Below are 19712 nucleotides of genomic sequence, written 5' to 3' on the forward strand. Positions count from 1 at the left end.
ATGAATGAAAAGAAGAAGTGCCGTGAGTGAACCAATCTGCAATTCCACACCATCCATCATTTTCATTTGAGTCTGTTGCGGAATATGTAAATATAGCAATTGTGGTAAGGCTTGCACAAATCTGAGCAGTCGTGTAGCACGGTGATTAAAAACACATTGTGTTAACCATTATTTACGTCAAATTTCACCTGTAGTCAGAGAGCAACAGGCCGATCAAGCTCGTTCTTTTCATTTGTTACCCAGTGGGCTGTGCAAAGACTGCCGAACTTCTAAATAAAATGCGATGGTCCTCCAGACTTTTTTTTGCTGGTCATCCGCTCCCATTACACACTCGAACACATGTCTTTTTCAATTGCAACAAGCTCCATCTCTTCTGGCACCGCTACCACATCACGACTTCAGTGTGACTGTACTGCGTTGATGTATGACAGCATGACTACGGATGAATTGAAAGAGGTACGTGCTACTTGCTTATCAATGCACATTTTATTTAAACTTCAATTATAATGACAGGCTCTTCGAGATGCGCACAGAGAAATCAATGATGCACAGCGCATTATCTCTGAGCTCAAGCTGGAGCTAGCCACTGCCAAAGTGAAGAAAGGCGGCCAAAAGGTAGGAGCATCGGAAGAGTTGTTGAGTGCGGATCAAGAGATTGCCAAGCTCGCCCAGATATACATGCTTTTCCATCAACCCTGGGTCCGCGCCGACGATTTCCGCAATCCAAAACCATCATTTGAATCAAATAGCGCTGAAAGATTTTCAAGTGACGATAACCTGAAGCTTGGTGCGACCATGGAACTGTATGATTGCGTTCCCGAGCGCCTACATGATTATATGCAAAGTCACAGCGACTTTGCGACAAAGGTTCGTATTTAATTCCTTTCAAATCTTTGGGATGGGCTGAACATCGTACAGTTCATGAAAGAATTGTCTTCTAGCCGTTCAAGCATCATCGATCGCCTGCGCAAAAATGCTGCCACAATTTTCGGCCTTACTCCTGACATTTTCTTGCGTAAATTCAATCGCTCAACCAACTCGACCATCAATACCTTGCTTGGGTACAATGCGAGCGGCAAGACAGTGAGCACACGTTACCCACGCTTGCCACCTTTTTTCTTCGAAAACTCAGACGCTTCGGATACAACACTCCTCTTCCGCAGTGAATACTTGCTCAAGGTATATTTTCTCATATTACTTTCATCAAATTCTGATTTACTATCTTTATGGTCAGGTGGCGCTTTTAATTATCTACAGGCCGAGTGCGATATTTGGTGATGCACTGCCGATCCTGCGGTCAAACAGCCCTTACGCTTCTCGTTCAGAGTCTGGAACTACAGCTGGCCTAATTTGTTGTGTCGCAACCCTGGTATGATTTCGTTTTCAAACACCTATCACTTTTTTATTGATATTTCGTTCACAGGCTCGCTTCATTATGTCAACGGATACTGAACTCACAGGAGCGGGGGTTGGCAATGTGACTGGGATCGGTTATTTTGCCGACTTTGACGCATACAAAAAGATCTTGACACTTTCACGGGAATCTTCGTCAGCAATCATTCAACTTTACAGGATTTGGGATGCAAGACTTTTCCCCAACGTGCATCCAGCTTCGGAGTCTGGGGAGGAATTTGAAGACGACACGAACGGAAACGGAAACGACGACGAGGAGATTTCACAATTTCTTCGTCAACTTCATGTCCAAGAATCTCCCTCCCACCTATGGCGGTTGTTCTGCACATTTAATCCCCGCACGCAACTTTCCGAGCGCGCACGCAACTTTCGACCAGCGCGCAACTTTTGGATGCTAAATTCGGTTGTTTGGTCTAGCATTTCTCATGCAACGTCACCCAAGCAATCCTCAACATCGTCCCGAAGTCTCTCATCGTCGTTGAACACGGCAAGCTCACATAATGTACATCTATTTATTGCCTAAATCTTCTTTTCTCTGTTTCAATTTTAAAATAGTACGTAGAGTATCATTGCAGAATCTATTGTATCAAATACTTTGCATTGAAACTAAGGTACGAGCTCATTGTGCTTGACAGCGAGCGGCATATGTCCGTCAACGTGTGACAGTGTAGAAGGTTGACGTTGCAACATGAGAAGCGATCAGGCGGAGTCTCAATATCCTTCTAAGGTAAATTCCATCATCAGGATCGGAATTATCGGCTTGATCATTGCCAACTACCAAATCCGGTACTGGTTCTCACCATATCCCCCGAGCCACTGTTACTCTCAAGCATTTTGTTATTTATGCTGTAATTTAGTGTGTCATGTATGTTATTTGATAGAAAGGTAGTATAATAGTATAGCAATGAGAATATAGGGGCACTTTACATGGGAGATGGTGCATGGAGAGGGGTGGAGGAGCATACTACTCATCAGTTACATCACCAGTCTTGCCAGTAACCTTCATTACTACGTATAACAACTGATTCACATGCTACAGGATACCCTTTGGTCAATTTGAAGCAAGCAGATGGCCTGGGGATGACTATAAGAATTAATATGAAGGAGATGAATAGAAATCAGTGAAAAGTGCGAAATTGTGACCTGGTCATTTTAGATAAAAATTATATGAAGTGGTAGAAGGTAGGGCTGGGGTAGCTAGAGGGTGGTTCAAAAGGAATTACATGGAAGAGTTGATGCCTTTACATAGTCGGAAGTTGCGCCGTGCGGTCAAATTTAGCATCCAAAAGTTGCGCGCTGGTCGAAAGTTGCGTGCGCGCTCGGAAAGTTGCGTGCGGGGATTAAATGTGCAGAACAACCGCCATACCCACCAGCATTCAGCCTCCAGCGCGCCGAACACAATTGCGTCGCAACCATCGGGGAATCGGATTCATCCCGCTCCTGTGGCTCCACCCCCCGTTTCCAGTCCCTCCATCACGTCCATTTTAAACACTGGGGCGACAGCGTTTGATTCCCAAGGGACGGACTCGGAAAATCTCGAAGCTGTGCAAGGTCCAGGGGATAATTTGACAGAGCCCGTCAAACCGCTGCCACGCCGCGCCGCCAACAGGCGACAGGTTGCTGCAGCTGCACCTAGCTCCATCAATTCCACCGAACCTGTCATTCCGATCGCTGCTGAACAGCCTCAGAAGTGCACCACCCGTGGAAAGAAAGGAACGACGAAGCGCCGTTGATTTCCCTCGTCGGATGCAGTTTGCGAGTTAGTTAGCTGTGGTCGTTACTTAGGAGTATATCTTCCGTTGTAGAATACTCCGATTATCAATTAAATGTGTTGTTTTTTCGTTTTAACACGAGCGGCGACATTTGTTCCTACTACTTGCAGCTAGTGTGTCCTAATGGCTTATAGTAGACCGACATTGCTTGCTATTTAACGGTCGAATGGCTTAGTGGTAACTATGAAGAAGTCCAGTAACAGGTACAAATATAACAAATAATGGTAAGGTCCAGAGTTCGAATCCCGAGTGCAGCACCAGTTAAACATACAAGTAACTACTAGTAATATGATATACAACCTACTAGCATAATGTGGTCGAAGTAAGTAGGTACTTCGACTAATATAATTTTCCATTCCTATTAGAAAGTCAGGACCGACTTGTGAAGGCACCTCAGCCTTATCAGGCCTGATAATCTGATCTAATCAGGTTGACCTCAAACTTAATAAATTAACTGCAAAATTGTAAGCCATTATTAGACGTCAGGTGCCTTGGGTGCCTAATAACCCTTATTAGGCGCCAGGGAAATTTCCGACATACTTCATGTAACCGTAGAACTGACTGTGCCGCGACCACTGCCGGACTTTTACCTGGGGTTTTTTTTCTATTGAGGGTGACGAAGCCAAACTTTGATCAACATGTTCTGATCAACGTCAACGTTGTCCTCGACGACCATCATTACCTCGGAGTCTCCGACAACGCTAGACGGCTGTTCCGTTCAACACTTTCTCGCTGCTGGTACGTCTTCTAACCCTCTAATTCGAGGCATAGCTAATGAATAATTTCAGAATCATATCAAGGTGAATCATTCCACAATCCTCGCCCCGTCTGTCAGTCCGAAGTCACTCAAGTATCTTAGGATGCGCGTCTCTTGGACACAGTTTTTCGGTTTCGGAATGATTCTACAACCACCCAAGCATCTTCAACAACTGCTTGGGGGCGAATAGCGACGGGGAGACCTTAGAAGTGGTGTAAAGGAAATGCTAGTCATGCATGCCTTGCAGGTGCGGACTCTCACTAATCATTCTTTGAGCCACCACTCCCGCTCAAGTTTATCTTTCTTTTTCTTCAGAAAGACTGTTTGTTTTGTCCTCGTTGGTTAGACCATCGTCAGCTCTACCCACCCCATCCCCACTCCCTCCGTGATCTGTCATGGCTTACTTTTCGTAATCGTGCCTTCCCACCCATTTTTGATGATGAGCTAATCGACTGGCTGCTCACAGAGTGGATGACGCGCTGGTGGCCTTATGCTGCGGAGCGTTGGGATCGTAGTCGCATCGTCAGTCGTCGTCGCCTGCCCACTTGAACGTGGAGTTCTTCTGGTAGGAAGCTAAGGTCCAGGGCTTTCCGCTGTATGGCAACTCCCGAGGCCTTTGACGTTGTTGTCGTTTGAACAGCCAGCGGACACAACCCGCGCTCCTATGGTTGAAGAAGAGGATATAGGAAAGGGGGGCAAGAAGGTGAGTGGGATGACGGGAGGAGAGCACGAATAACGTGGGTTGGAACTACGACCCAGGTTTGAACTTCAAACTTATTCCCAATTATAAACCATGCCGAGACCCGATTTACATAATTGGAACTGGTCTATTCGTCCCTGTGTTTTTCAATTAGTTCAACGTCTCTTTCAGGTCTAAGCTGATGTTTATCGTGACAATCTGATGTTTGTTACTTTTGTGCGGTGTCTTAGCTGCCTCTCATCTTGATCCTTCGTTGTAAGCTCAATTCCACTCATTCCCTCCTTCTCTATTGGGCATGACATTCAGCGCAAAAAGCCAATTGCTCCTCTCCCACTTGTGTAAATTATTCTAGTTGTAGGAGGACCACAGCATAAACGACAGCATGGTCCTTCATTCGCGCTCATCTGTGCTCGTTAAACAGACTCCGGTGCCCCCAGGCTCCTCACAGGCGCAAGGTACCCAGCACGTGGAGAAATCTAAGCCTCCAGTCCGTTCCGATGTCAACTGGAATGAACTTCGCCGCAGAAACAAAACCGGAGTCAAGGCGTATCATACTCTCCATCGTTTTTGCAATCGGCTTCTCGGTTGGCTAGCATCCAGGTCAACGTGTAGGTCTGTAAGACCATCGGTATACGATGGTTGATGCCTTTTTATGTATTCTCGAATATGAAGCACGACCCTACTCGTCAACAGTGCGTGGAGTACGCGTTCCACACTTGACTTGATCAGTCATTTTACACGTAGAGGTAGAAGATAAACGTACTTGGAGATAACGGCAAGATACTCTCTCTGCAGAAGTTGAGTGGTTAGTTTGGTTCACACAAAGACACTGTATCGACTTACAGAGAGCGCAAACACGACTACAACGTTGAATATTGAAAGAGCTGTTGCTGCATTAGCACACAATGAATGTGTCGTGCCGACCGTCGCTTACCAACAAGGTAGATATACATTATTATTCCTATGTTTGAAGGCGATTTAGGTGCATCTCTCTCGGTGAAATTCAATATCTTACCTTCGCGATATATCACGTGATGCAGATCAACATTCCCTCCTCGCTGATCTAAAAGGGCAGCTTATGAGCAAGCGGAAAACTAGGCACTGTATGGGTCTTACAGGAAGCAATTCCAGGAATTATCATCAAGACCAGTATTACTGGGAGACAATCAGTTGCGGATGCCGTACACCAGGGTAGAAGTGAATGCTTACTAGCTTCGTAAATCATGAATACAACCCAATTCACGTACACGATGTGACTTGCACTGGTGAAAAAGCAACCGACAAATTCTGGGTATGGCTTTGCACCAACTTAACATGGGGTGTCAGTTGCGGTGAGATGATGGTTCAGTAGTTCAGTATAACAGATGGTGGACAAACATTGTAGGTCGCGATAGAAGATTATCGTCACATATATCTCCGCCACGGTTGCGAGCGTAATTAGGAATATCAGAAAGACACCCATATGCCGATCTCGTTTCCATACTGCCCATACGCGCAGGGTCAAGATTGCTAGGAACAATACATCATTAAGGACGTCAGATGGCATGCTATAATAAAATGAAGAGAATTCACACCTTCGGACAAAATCCAGCCAAAAATCATCATCCCTATGAAACGATGAGCCAAACGACCACGTTTTAAAGAGAATGCATACATCCTCGTATCGTTTGAACGATAAGGCAACCATATGGGTCGATATTTATCGCCAATTGGGCTAGAAGAGAAAATGGTGAAACATTGTAAAGAGAGAGTGATTTTATGTACTCACGAGGCAGACAGAGAAAAATAGCGTCACAGAAAGGCAAATATCGTTGAACGATATAAAGCACTGTCATATACCCCCATGGCGATGACCACACAAACTCAATCTCCATGCCCAATGTCAGTGAGCAGTCGTATACCAACAGCATCGCCGCCGCAACTGCGTGGAAGACTCATCAGCTTTAGAGTTTTGAAATCGTCGTAGGCGGCTTACCATCGAACAACTGTGTTTTTTTTTTTCGTTAGAGGGGAAGGACGATTTTGTAGACATGTAGATACGCACCGTGGTAAGCCGTTCTGCAGCCACATAATCAATGAGCTGAGCGGGCGCCGCCATGTCTAAGGTGATGTGGAATCGGGAGTGCAAAGGTAATGGGCTCTCCTCAGCGCCTTGACATGATATAACTTGTCAGGAGACCGGTACCTGAATCAAAAATGTAAACATGTGTCCCCTATCTTGAACGGTGGGAGAGTGTATCAAGGGCCGAGATACCAATCCCAGTGCCAATCCCAGGCTCAACCCCGACATACCCCTAGACCTTAAAAGTCAGTTCTAAATAATTTGACTGGTGAACTGGACTCACTTTTGTTCTGTTTCTTTGGCAAAAACCGATGCAATGAGAGCCCATACATGCCGATTCAGGACCACTCAAGACATGGCAGCAGACGGTAAAGACTGAAATCGGAGGAGTTTAGGATTTTGTTCAAGGGCAAGTGTGCGATAATCACAAGGGCTAGAAAGCGGACAGCGAAAACCGTCCGCGCAAAACCCCTCGTGTGCGAACGATCTTATTGGCTGATCGGGGATCACCGATTTCCCCGTTCAGCTTGAAACGTCCAAAGAGGATGGAGGTGCACATTGGGTACACACATTCCTAATCGACTATCATTTGTAATGCTAAGGTCTGCACAAGAGACTAACCGGTTCACCTCGCCGCACCACTAACGTCCATCCGGGAACAATTGAATAGAGGCGGCAGCCTTGTTTTGATTCGAGTGCAGGGTCAGCACTGTCTCCTTGAAAGATGAACCGGAATGAGGGGGGAAGACGGCAGGCTCCTAAAAGCAGCCGCTCGTCTCGCAGGGCTTTCGTACTCAGGAGGAGAACTAAATCTGTGATGGTTATAGAATCTGATGGGAAAGACCAAATAAACAAACCTAAGAACGAAAGCCGGAAAATGTACTCGGGGAGCTCGGAGATCATTGATTAACCCTAATGTTGGGTCCCATTGACAAACCCACGGCCTTTCTGGGCCTTCGTGACAGATCCTCGACGGCTCAAGCATCAATGATTCTTAAAGTCAGTGAACCAAATACTACGTCTGGCGGCAGAGGAGAGGCTATGGAACACATAGGATGAAAGGTGCAGAACTGTGCTGCAAATTCAATGGGCCACAATAACTCGTTATGAGTCTCCAAGGTCCAATGTCATGTCAAGTTCAAAACTATATATGTACTTGGTATGTACAACCCATAAAGAGGCCTAACTATCCAATGGCAAATTTACAATACCTAAATAAAGTGAAAGTGCTGTAGATTTTCCATACAGGGGATTTTTTTCCAAAATGTGTTAGTGACTGAAATGTGACGCGCCTGTTTCTTGATCACATGATGCAGATTTGGGACCCAACGTTAGGGTTAATCAATGATCTCGGAGCTCCCCGAGTACATTTTCCGGCAGCTCTCTCGCGAGCTAGGTTTGTTTATTTGGTCTTCCCCATCAGATTATATAACCATCACATATTTAGTTCTCCTCCTGAGTACGAAAGCATCGCGAAACGAGCGGCTGCTTTTAGGAGCCTGGGAAGACGGAGGTAAAACTTGTGCGGGTGTCTTACTCTAGCTTACTCTGCAGCTTATGTATGGGACCTTTTTGTGGGATTAAACTATCCAGAAATCCTCCTTTCTACGTGAAACTCTATGGTTTCTAAATTGGTTGGGCAGAAACCTGTGTTGTCAATAGCCAACAATCAAGATATTTGATGTCCGACGTGCGGCTCACTCACTGCTGGAACGCAAGTAGTTTTGTATGTAGCCTTTGATTTGCACATAGTCACCCGACTGGCGCTCAAGCTGGGGGCGTGTGTTACTCGCCAGTATCTAAGTTATTGGGGCAATTCTAATTACAGTATGTGCTTTACTCTGAAAGGCTAAGAGCGAGGGACTAGTGGGCAGGCTGAGAGTGTGTGGCCTTCCTAACGACTTACACCTCACTTCCGCCCAAAGTTGCCTGTTTTTCGGACAGGAATAACAGCTCCTCCACCTCGAGGGCGGCCGCCGCCCCTGTCATCCTCTGTGATCTTGGTCTGCCCTTCAGATTGAGCGTTGATGGGTCATGGATTGCCTCTCGCTCCTTTTCGTCGGCTTGAGGAGACCTGATAGTACACTGGCGGCGTATTTCTCCTGGTTCCCAGACACAGGAAATGTTGACATAACGATGGTGGCGAAGGAAGAGGTGATACAAGGCTTTAGCGCTGGGCAGACGGCAGGTGCTCGGCAAGTTATCACACAATCTCCGACGTAGGTTTCTAAAAACATAGCCAAACAACATTTGGTAGTGGATGGAGGGGGGGTTTCAAACCGACGACGAGAGACCCCTGGGTTTCTGGCGGAAATGGGGTTTCTGATTAGATTGATCCTTTTTTGTGTGAGGGAAAAAAATTCCACATCTGTAAGATGAGGTAAGATGGCAAGATAGATTTCCGGCTTTTACCGGGTTTCTCGAGCTCACCTCAGGCCTGACGCCAAGAGGCCTCAGATCCTCCGATCCCGACCGTTGTTCCCACAGCATGAGGGTACCACCCTCATACCATATTAGGGAATCTCGCACGATGCGGCTTGAGGCGGCTTATTCTGTGAGATCAAAATGGCATGAGTACTGCATTCACCTTCGTCCACATCTCCAGATGCGTCCTTGCTTCGGAAAATGGTCGAATAAGTTTGTGCGTAGTGTGAAACCACATTCTCTCTCTTCGTATAATTCTACTCTACTACCCTCGTTCAATCAAATCGACTAAAATACTCCTACTGGCAACACAGCCCCTTCATCTCTCGTTCTTCGCAACTTCAAGAGTTCTATGAAAAAATCGCTCTAAGTGAAGAGGAAGGAACAAGACTAGGCATTCCAGATGATAGACAAGGGCTAGCACCGTGACCGATGTGCGCCATGCAAACCCGTTGTAACTTGAACCTTCTATCTTGTTTCTGTCCATCCCCAACGAGCTCGAGCGAGGTAATCCTCCTAGGAGGCCGAGGCAAAAAAATACCAATCCTTCGTCATTTTATCATTAAATTCTAATCCCACCTATTCAACTACCAACGCCGTCGATTCACTACCCACCATCTTTTTTCGCAGTGTTACTACCGACTCAAATGTCTTTCTTTGAAATTGTCTTCCCATATTATCCTCACTTCTTCTTTAAAATTTAGCACAAATTACATTACCTCTGATTTGATGTAGTTTCGTGCATAGTATGAATAGGTGATATCCTGTGGTACACTAGTGGACTCAAAATCGACGCTCACTCAGCCTCAAACACTTGTGCAGCGGAGTTGTTTAAATTTGATGGGAATGCTAGATGCCGCTGACATGCCGTCCTTCGGATATCACCGCTTGTGCTTTGTCATAAATGGATCTGACGGCCAGGATCGGTGGATCTGACACCTCTTGCCTGACGCTTCTGAGGTGGCCGCTTGGTGGCCGCAGGGGAGGGTCGATGACTACTCTAACTCGATAAGCTCTAAATGAAATCAGGAAGCGTAGAGGCTGGGCCTCCGTAGTAGTTGTCACACGAATACATATAAAGCTCCTCCGCTCCACTGACACAATCTGGGCGAGCGTCCACAAATAGTAGAGCAAAGACTGCCATAACCGAAAAGAACAATCACAAGTTTTCGATAGGTTTGAAATAAATGGGTATTGAGCCATCCTTCCGGACTGTGGTTTGTAACAGCAAGCGCTCTGGGCGTGAGCCAGGTGAAACCGTTCAATTATCATATAAAAGACAAGACAAGCCTCGCATCACTTTGGCAGCTTGCGGACTCAGAAATGGAGAGGAGCCAGCATGTTCACATGAAAGCCGGGGATTTCTTTGATATAAGATTTGTTGTCGAGCAAGCGATGCGTAGGGTATTCTATTAGCTATATTCGAGTCAAAGCACTCAATGAACGACATAACCGCCCACCTGCTTCTCCCCCCCTTCATCCTCGCCCTCTTAGCCTGATCCAACACAATCTTCCTCAATGTAACACTCCCGGGCGTAACCTCCACAATCTCATCACCATCCATATACGCTAGTGCATCCTCCTGCGTCATAATCCTCGGCGAAGCACGATGTTCTCATCCGCTGGGCAGCTCGTATGTTGGTAAGCTGTTTCTTGATGGAGAAATTTAGGTAGAGACCTTGAATTAGCTTCTAGGTAAACTGGATTTGTGGGTGGATGAGCAAGGACTCCCGGAAGAGATTTTGATTTTGAGACAAAACTTGTGATTGAGGATGGATGGAGAGCATCCCGCATATCTCCTCTATACGGTTTGTATTCTTTGAGGATATGTTCAATCGTCCTATCCAAAAATCAACGTCAAACGGCCAAAAGACGCAAGCACAAACGACTCACCCGGACGAACATCATTTTAAAATTCGCATAAACCCAATCAACCCCCTCGCCGGAACACCATAACAACCTCCACCCACCCATCCTCCTCTCACATAAGTAACCATCTCATCCTCGCGCATTGGAAGGTTCTGAACCACGCCACCACCCGTTTACTCCTCCCTCACAAGAACCATATGATATTTTGGGCTCTCACTTCCCCCCCGGCCTGCTTGGATCCAGTCGGGAAGAATGACGTCTTTAGAGGAACTAATACCAAGCTCGTATCTCTCCCTGCGCGACTCCCCGCCCACGTAGCTCGAGTGACTTGGATGTAGGAGCGTCAAAGCGACGTTGGTTTGTATATACGCTGGGGGATGAGTTGGGCGCCTTCTTGTCGGGCCAATGGGGAGTCGTTGGGGATGACCTACGCCCCGTTGGTCAGTACGGCGAGGAAAGAAAAAACTGGAGGGACGTACGGGAAGCGCCCGAGACCCTCATCACCCAACACCAGCCCCACTCCTCGTTTCAACTCCCGCGACAGTAACGATCCTTCTCCAACTTGACGACCGTCCGGACCTAAGGCCCGAAGCGTATAACCAAGTCTCAGGATACCCGAGCAGGAGCATGCCCACGTAGGCCACTTGGACTTGTGAGCATTGAGAAAGGCGCGGTACGTGTTTCAGGATGAGCTTGAATAGCAGGGTCATGGTCATGTTGGAAGAAGAGGGAGCGGTGTTGGGTGTGCGTCAAGATGAGGATAGCATCACGCTCATCCCCCAACAATGCCTGTCACGAAAGCAAGGAAATCGTGACAAGGCCCGTGCACGCAGATTTTGCTCGCATAAATAAGAATAAAGGATACATCTTCTCCGACAGATTGTGATACCCCCCTGCTGAACACCTAGAGAACTTCCACCACTCTTTGAGGGACAAATGCATTCGGCACGGTTCCCTCTTTCCTCCAGTTGCTTCGCAATAGAAACTTAGCCTGTGTAGGCGCATTAGGTATCTTACAGTAACCATTTTTGTTTTTTCGTTCGCTTTCGTAGACGAAGAGCGCCTTCTTAGGGTATGACATCAAAACGTGTTCTCTCATCGTACACATCGCATAAAGTCGTAAATAGAGGGGGTAACTAATTAATTAACAATCAATCCTTTTCCATAACGCTCAAGCCTCCTTGTTCTTAGGTTTTATAAGACCAAACAAAACGGGCTCCCTTGGCGGGCGAGTCACGGAAGAGGAGATGGAACGAGAGGTTCATGAGCAGATCCTCGCAAAGGAAAAACCAAACCACGCTGAGCATGCCCTGAACTCCTGTCAAGACACACCCACCGTCAGCGATCGCGTCGCGAAGTGGGGAAAAAAAAAAGAAAAGAAAAGAAACGTACCTAAACATAGCGCCAATACCCCTCGGTCGCCACCCCAAAATTTGTGGGTAAGGACCCAAAGGAAGACCATGGAGGTCAGTGGCTGAGGCGATACCGGCTGCATTTTTTGACGTGGGGATATTATTCAGAGCTTTGCAGTTATCCAGCAACTTCTGCGGGACGCCGTTATGCTGCTGAGCCTGCAGAGGCGCTTCGACAAACTGGACGGACAGTCCGACTTCGAGATGCCATTCGATGTGACCTTTTGGCATTCCGTTAGTTTACGTCCACCTTGTAGTACGAAGGAAGACGTTACAATGCAAGAACCACACTCCAGGGTTACCAGCCACCACTCGCATCGTCGCTGACCCCATGGATGGGATTCCCACCACGTCCCTGCGGATGGGGTTCGCCTGCCCTTCTATAATGGGCGGGTTCAGCGTAGGGTCAGAGGAAGTATAGTCCGTCGCGCGGCCAACAAGCATGGGTTTATGTCCGTGCAAAGGGCTTTAAGGAATTGCTTTGCGGTTCAAACTAGGCATCCGAATGTACAAAGGATGTTTTCCGGCATCTCCATTCTTAATCACGATATCGATGAAGCTCGTAGGTCCATAAGCCCCTGGAACCGTCGCGTTCTCGTCAAGTGTGAGGTCAGACAAGACAGCAGGGACGAGGGGATTGTTATGCGTGATTCCGTTGAACATTTCCCTGTTGGTGCCGTCGTCCACGGTGTCGAAGGAGACTTCGAGCTCGATCGTCTTGGTCGCGGCGGGCTGGGCCACGACGATGACGGGGACGAGGGCTGTATCGTTCACGTCGTGGTACTCATCCACGAACCCGTTATCGGTCAAGGGCGCGGAGGCGTTGTAAGTGATGGAGGATGTGACGTCTGCAAGGAGGTCAGGAAGGATCTAAGAAACTGCGCAAAAGACGTACTGGGATTTAAAGCCGGTGGAGCAACGTCGAACATGTCTGTGTCCATGTTGGCGTGGATAGCCCAGTTGGAGGAAGTATCGTTGCGCGCTGTGACGAGGATCGAGTACCGCTGTGCAACAGTGAGGGCGATCAAGTCTATCGGATACTCTTCCACGTCCGTCTATACCCAAACATTAGATCGTGCAGCAGAAAGCAAGAAAGGAGACATACGCCATCGACTTCGATGATACGCATATCATGTCCGTCGATCCAGAAGTAGATCATGGCGAACGCAGCCGTGTTGACGATGCGCAAGCGGTATGTCTTTCCTGGTTGGAAAGGCAGGGTGGCGTTCTCGTTGAAACCGACCGCATTTGTGACAGGTGCTGGATTTGAGCCAGCAATAGGCCCGAGGTAGGTGGAGTTTTGGGCAAAGTACATCAATCCAGATTCTGAGATTATTATTTTTTCTTTCAGTAAATTCGATCCAAAGGATTAGAGAGACTTAAGTACCAGGGACGGGCCCGGCACCTCCAGGATTGGCAATGTTGATGAACTCCTCCAGCAAGACGGCATGTTCTTCGTGATACCAGTCCCCAAGAATCTTGGTGAATTCTTCGTCGTATGCTGCGACTTTTTTTGGAGGGTGAAGGACCAGAGGTGCTCGCAGACCGTCGACGTATTGGCCCTTTAGGCATGCGTTAATTGCGGCGGAAAAATAAAGCAGAAGTTGCATACAGATGAGTGGCCGTGCATCCAGTAGGTGCCCCATTGGCCGGAGGTGTTAACGGGGACGATGTAATCAAAGGTACCACCAGGGGGTAAGTATACCACTGAAGCGGAGTCAAGAGGTGAGTAGGAGCGGTCGGTGAAAAGAAATACCATTCGCTGATGCCTTGGGCACCGTCCATCCAGGACGTAGTCTTGAAAAACATGCCATGGTGATGCAAGGTGGCAGGGTCCGAGAGAGAATTTGTAACATGGACCAATAGCGAGTGGCTGCGAGTCAGTCGTTTGAACGTTGACTGGCGGTGGTCTGAACACATGTTAGCAGCAGGTTATATTATGGGCAATAAAATTTGCTCACGGCCAAGAGCCATTAACGCTGACGACGCGTTGTGGAAAGAGGCCGTCTGGGTTCGCGTTCTGGACATAGGTGAGGTTCCACCATATTTCCTGGACGCCAGCGAGTGCGGGGCTGGCCAACGCAGCGAGGATGATGAGTGAAGTGGGCAGCATGGGGAGAGCGGCGAAAAGGGCAAGATCCGGTTTCCATGTGTGATGAATCTTATCAGATGGGAAGAACTTAACGGATAAATGTCATCTGATAAGGATTTTTTGATGCATCTGGCATGAATCCATACAGCCATGGCTGGTCTCGACAGCTTTATATCCTGCCCCAAAATTCTCCCTCTTCCCCCCCGAAACCTCCCCTTCGCTCCCCATGGCAAAGAACCTCTTCTCCATCCCCATTTTTTTCATCGTCTTCCGCGAGACTCTCGAGGCCGCCATCATCATCTCCGTCCTCCTTGGTCTCGCTGAACAAATCGTACACGAAGATGGCTCAAAGTTCAGGGAAACAAGTACCCTCGTGAGTGAGGCAGAGAGCAAAAGGGAGTCCGACAAGAACGAGAACGTCGACGACGTCGTCCACCGCCGCTGCCTTATCCGCAAGATGCGCATACAGGTAACGTCCTCCCTTATCTACACTTCTTTCACCCTTAATTAGACGCGTGTTTACTAGATTTTTGCTGGGGCAGCCCTGGGTTTGCTCATAGCCCTCTCCATTGGCGCCGAGTATATCTTTAACCCTTCTGTCAAAGTGTCAATCTAACTTTCCCAGGTTCATCGCTGTTTGGTTTACCAAAGCCTCTAACCTGTGGGATAAGGCCGAAGCACTGTATGCTGGGAAGGTAAGTTCACGCGCATATATGTAAGTCACCTTCTTAAAAAATTATCACCCTAGGTATTTTCGAGCTCGTTGCTTCTCTCACGATTTCCGTCATGGGTGTCAGCATGCTCAAGATGGACCGAGGTATGCAATATATTCCCCGTTCACGTCTGCCGTACTAACTCCGAGAAATAGCCAAAGCGAAATGGCGCATCAAGCTCACGCGCGCCTTTGACGGTAAAAGTACGTTCTCCTTCCCTTCATTATCTGTGTCCTAAATTCAATTCCCTGACGCCAGAGGTAGACGGCGAATCTAAGGCCGGAAAATGGGTCCTCTTCATCCTCCCACTAATCACAGTTCTCCGAGAGGGTCACTCACCCTCTTTTCTCTTCCCTGCCTCCTCTCACACTTTAACGCACAGGCATGGAAGCGGTTGTTTTTGTAGGAGGCGTCTCCCTCGGCCAACAAGCAACAGCCATCCCCATAGCCGCCATCGTCGGAATAATCTGCGGTCTCATCGTCGGTTTCGCAATCTACTCATTTGCCTCTCGGTCAAGTCCGTTTTCCCTTGGCCCTACTGTCTTTCCGTGCTTACCCTATATACAGCACTAACCGTCTTCCTCGTCGTGATGACCAATCTCCTTCTCCTCATCGGCGCTGGCCTTTTCTCCAAAGCCGTCGCTGAATTCGAAGGGAACTCCTATGCCAGGCTCCTCGGCACCCAAGGGGACGACGCGTTAGGCAACGGGCCAGGGTCGTACAGAGTCCAAGGCAACGTCTGGCACCTCGATTGCTGTTCCCCCAACAACTTGGACAGGCAAGGATGGTCCATTTTCGGTCCGATCTTTGGGTGGTCGAATAACGGCTCGCATAAGCCATCCTTTGTACTTTTATGTGCAAGAAATTAACAGAAAATTTCATAGTGGGAACGATCCTCGCATACATATTTTACTGGATGGCAGTCATCGCCACGCTGGTATACTTGAAATTCAAAGAGGTTCGTCTCGGTCCTCCCCTCCCTCTTCACATGATTAACCCCACCCTCTCACCTCACCAGGGCTGAACGAAACTCTTCGGGAAAGAATCAGCAGCCGCCATCCGCCGTCAAAATTTGCGCAGGGAAAAAGAAGCGTCACAAGAGGCTGAGACGTCGTTGAACGAGAAGGCGCCTGTGGATACGGTTGAGGTTCTGCCAAGGGCTTAATTCGTTTTTGGTTTTGCTCCCCCCCCTACTCACACACACACATTATACACCCCGAATAACGACGAGTTATGTACTTGTTTCCTTGCGATATGACTTGGTTGGATAAATGGAATTAGCTTTGAACACTCTGATTATTTTGCATGACTTCAGTGAATGAAAATTGTCTCTATATAGGTCCGAATGACTTCAACAAATGAAATTGAGTTTTCCCTACATGCGTCCGATTATTTCGTGCATGACGTCTGGTCTCTCTCGCCTTCATCGAAACATAACAACTTTCAAAGAATTTGATTTTCCTGTCCATACATCTTATCAGATAACGCTGAGGACGTCGCACGCTGTCGCACAGAGGTATGGATCGCGAAATTGCCGCGTCTGGTAAACGAAGGAAAGAATTATATTGCCTAGCGACTTGGCGTTGCCGTGATGCATTTTCGAGTCCTCCCTGAATAAGCGCGTGCCGTTGCGTGCAGGAACACATACTCGTAGTACCCAAGCGAAAGAGGGTCTGGTACCCTCGCTTGGCTGCCAGACATACATGACGCTTGGAAAATTGTAAAGGTCTCGAATCTATTCCCGAAATTTCTTCCTCATGGCAGTAAAATATTGCGGACGAAGGAATAGTAAGGAAGAGAATCATGGAACATCCCGTTTCACGTATGTACCCCTCACTGTTCTCGAGCCGGATTCTATAGAAATGGGAAGTGAATTAATCCGCATCGTACCTCCGACTGCATCTATAAGATGGTCAGTCATTTTTTTTTCTGCATTCCCATCGACAACGTCGTAATGAAGTTGAACTTCAAAAGGGAAGGATTAAAGAGAAGAAAAGGTCAAGGTTTAATGAAGGCTCAAAGGAGGGAAAGGGGTGCAGCGACGGGGGAAGGAGGCATAAAAAAAAAGTCGTTTACCACGAATAGTGAAAAAGAGTGGCAAAGGAGCTGATGAGGTTGGCAGGAGGGCGTTACGAAAGGTTTGGTTGACCAGACGAAGAAAAAGGGTATCAGATGAAAAGAAAGAGCGAGCAAGGAAGGCACAAACACATTATCTCACTAACACACCACCATAGCAGGCTGACTTCGCCTTTCTACTCACAACCACCTAGCCTTTGTCGATCGGCCAAGTTGAAAACGAGAAGTGGAGGCGGCAATTGGGTTGATTTGAAAAGCATGAGAGACGACGTGGTGGTTGAAGGGAAGGACGTTGTTTGCATTTGTTTAAATTATTCCGGACCGGCATCTTCAAATTCTGGCGACCTCCAAACAACTGTCACCCTTCTGCCCTATGGCACCAGAGATCGTCATTTCTGGTTCTAATCCAAGTATGGTCCTCACCTCTTCACTATCATCAGCGTCCCACGCACTGTTAATCACTTTCTGCGGAATGCGGCGCAGAGCAGTCCTCAAGGAATAATAGTACCCGGTCAATGGTAGCATTTTGTTCAAAGGCTCGAATGATATTTTCTCTCCCATGCCTTCCTTCACCCGAACGATTCTGGGGAGTAACTTGCCTGGCGTCTACACCGTGTTCTAAGCTTTGTAACTGGTATGTTTTTCTGCTTCGCCAAGTCCGAGTCGTTGACTTTGTGAGTCTCGTTTAGTCAAGCGACGCCCAGCCTTCGATAAATTGGATGTTGACGCTGCCAGGAGATAAAAAAACGTCCCCTTACGCTGCTGACCTCATGGGCATATTAAAGACGAGATTCGGTTCGTTTTTCCGTTCTCTGCACTCATTTATTCCACATTGCATATCGCAGGCCTAGGTTCAACCTTGACAGACTCGTCCTCGACCACCTCTCGTCTCCGCTACAATAATTAATTTTACGGACGACCTGAGGGTCGCCTTGAGCCCAACACCACACCCGACATCTACCGATCCCGTCCGTAATGACTTATGAGCCACCCTTACATTGACATGTCCCATCTGAAAATCCAAGTCAGAGCGTCGACGTCAGAAAAGGTGATGTTTACTTCCCAATCGCGATGAATAGGACTCACCTGGCAGACAACGCCATTCATGAAAAAAATTGCAATGAACGACGCCACACGTCCAGAAGTTGCAGGCCTTGGCAAATTGTATGGGCATGATGCAAAGGAGGATGACGACTACGATCCAGAGTCGGAATTTCGAAGTTGGAAGGTGCATCCTAAATTGACGATCTTAGGCTGTTTCTGCTTGGGGTATGTACAATGAGGACGTTGCGGGAACTTGAGAAATACTGGGGTTACTTGGATGAGGTTTTATACAGATAGCTAAAGCCTCCTTCCACCAAAGTCAATGTACACGAACTTTGAAAATGAATCACATGAAAATCCCCGTCTGTTTGTCAGACAATTTGTCGAAGATATTCCGAGCATAGTTGCAATGGAAACGATCGATGGCTGTATAGATGAAGATTATTTTTGACGTTGGTGGCCTTTGTCGAGGACCATTACTAGTATTGTTATTGTAGCCATGAAACTGCTTCTTTGGATCCGGACTTGAAATCAGAGGGCATGTGCTATAGTCAAAAGTATGTTCATTTCATAAAAAAAAGATCCGATAACGAGAAGAAAAAGCACAATCAAGGCGAAAAAATAACAAATTCACTAAACTACCCAATTATCACCCCTTAGCCCAGAAAAAACTAAGAAAACAATCAATGCCAGAATCAAGTGTGCGGCTCGCCCGCACAGGATCGCTAGTCTCAGAGACTAGGAATATCTCGGGGAGAGGAGATAAGATCTCGTCCCCACCCGTGCGCCCTAGACTACTAATCGTAGGAGGGTTCAAAGGTAGCGCTCCACAAAACGGAACTGCCTCACGCCGTTTCGTGCTCCCTAACAACTGCCTTTCACCAAAATCGACGTGGCTGTATTGCGCCATCGTGAATGCGTCCATTCAATTGAAGGCTTGTCGAAAAAAAGTCGGGGAAAAGCTAGAAGTCGGTGTTATTGTATTAATATTATTTCCGAGGTGCTCCACAACTGTCGAGACTTTTGGAGCTTTGCGGAATTTTTCAAGTACTGTTTATCGAACTGGTGATGAGGAACTAGGAACACACAAGAAAAGAACTTCATGCTGCGGAGCAAGTTATGATCGGCTCGAGGTTGCCGACATCCATGATTCAGGCTAAAGTTGGAACGCATCTCAGACATCCATGGACAGAGCAAGCAAGAACATTCATTACATTCGTCTGGATTAATTCCACTCGAAGGACCCGTCATTTCCTAACATACTGTCTTCGTCCCCTTCTGCATCTGAAAGAACCACCATCAGTTCATTGAATATCAACCACACTCAGAAGAGGTCATGCTCACCTAACAAATCGAACTTACTTGTGTCCGCTGTAGC

At 47.5% G+C, this 19712-nt stretch overlaps 5 protein-coding genes across 5 annotated transcripts; 1 reads left to right on the forward strand and 4 right to left on the reverse strand.

The window, feature by feature from the left end:
• LACBIDRAFT_332186 (uncharacterized protein) lies at window positions 1–3146 on the forward strand (the record flags this gene model as incomplete). The annotated part of the gene is made up of 10 exons (XM_001886603.1): window positions 1–22; window positions 296–456; window positions 514–867; window positions 919–1083; window positions 1235–1369; window positions 1424–1915; window positions 1989–2024; window positions 2271–2278; window positions 2663–2724; window positions 2794–3146. The coding sequence occupies 10 exons, from the start codon at window positions 1–3 to the stop codon at window positions 3144–3146; spliced, it is 1788 nt and encodes a 595-aa protein (XP_001886638.1).
• A 2097-nt stretch (window positions 3147–5243) lies between these two features.
• On the reverse strand, window positions 5244–7607 carry LACBIDRAFT_332187 (uncharacterized protein; the record flags this gene model as incomplete). The annotated part of the gene is made up of 17 exons (XM_001886688.1): window positions 5244–5256; window positions 5406–5431; window positions 5486–5571; window positions 5658–5705; window positions 5759–5797; window positions 5852–5950; window positions 6020–6151; window positions 6217–6249; window positions 6297–6356; window positions 6411–6563; window positions 6618–6627; window positions 6687–6742; window positions 6935–6936; window positions 6988–7051; window positions 7275–7278; window positions 7326–7516; window positions 7562–7607. The coding sequence occupies 17 exons, from the start codon at window positions 7605–7607 to the stop codon at window positions 5244–5246; spliced, it is 1062 nt and encodes a 353-aa protein (XP_001886723.1).
• Window positions 7608–10389: 2782 nt separating this feature from the next.
• Window positions 10390–10719, reverse strand: LACBIDRAFT_308224 (uncharacterized protein; the record flags this gene model as incomplete). Its single annotated transcript, XM_001886689.1, has 2 exons — window positions 10390–10537; window positions 10589–10719. 2 exons carry the CDS (start codon window positions 10717–10719, stop codon window positions 10390–10392), a joined length of 279 nt encoding a protein of 92 aa, XP_001886724.1.
• Window positions 10720–11170: 451 nt separating this feature from the next.
• LACBIDRAFT_332188 (uncharacterized protein) lies at window positions 11171–11713 on the reverse strand (the record flags this gene model as incomplete). Its single annotated transcript, XM_001886690.1, has 2 exons — window positions 11171–11424; window positions 11518–11713. 2 exons carry the CDS (start codon window positions 11711–11713, stop codon window positions 11171–11173), a joined length of 450 nt encoding a protein of 149 aa, XP_001886725.1.
• A 471-nt stretch (window positions 11714–12184) lies between these two features.
• lcc11 (ferroxidase, multicopper oxidase) lies at window positions 12185–14522 on the reverse strand (the record flags this gene model as incomplete). The annotated part of the gene is made up of 10 exons (XM_001886691.1): window positions 12185–12329; window positions 12390–12630; window positions 12685–12875; window positions 12921–13279; window positions 13330–13464; window positions 13515–13735; window positions 13797–13971; window positions 14022–14116; window positions 14173–14282; window positions 14371–14522. The coding sequence occupies 10 exons, from the start codon at window positions 14520–14522 to the stop codon at window positions 12185–12187; spliced, it is 1824 nt and encodes a 607-aa protein (XP_001886726.1).
• Window positions 14523–19712: the final 5190 nt, after the last annotated feature.

The sequence above is a fragment of the Laccaria bicolor genome, genomic scaffold, assembly GCF_000143565.1.
Source record: "Laccaria bicolor S238N-H82 LACBIscaffold_39 genomic scaffold, whole genome shotgun sequence".
Lineage (NCBI taxonomy): Eukaryota > Fungi > Basidiomycota > Agaricomycetes > Agaricales > Hydnangiaceae > Laccaria > Laccaria bicolor.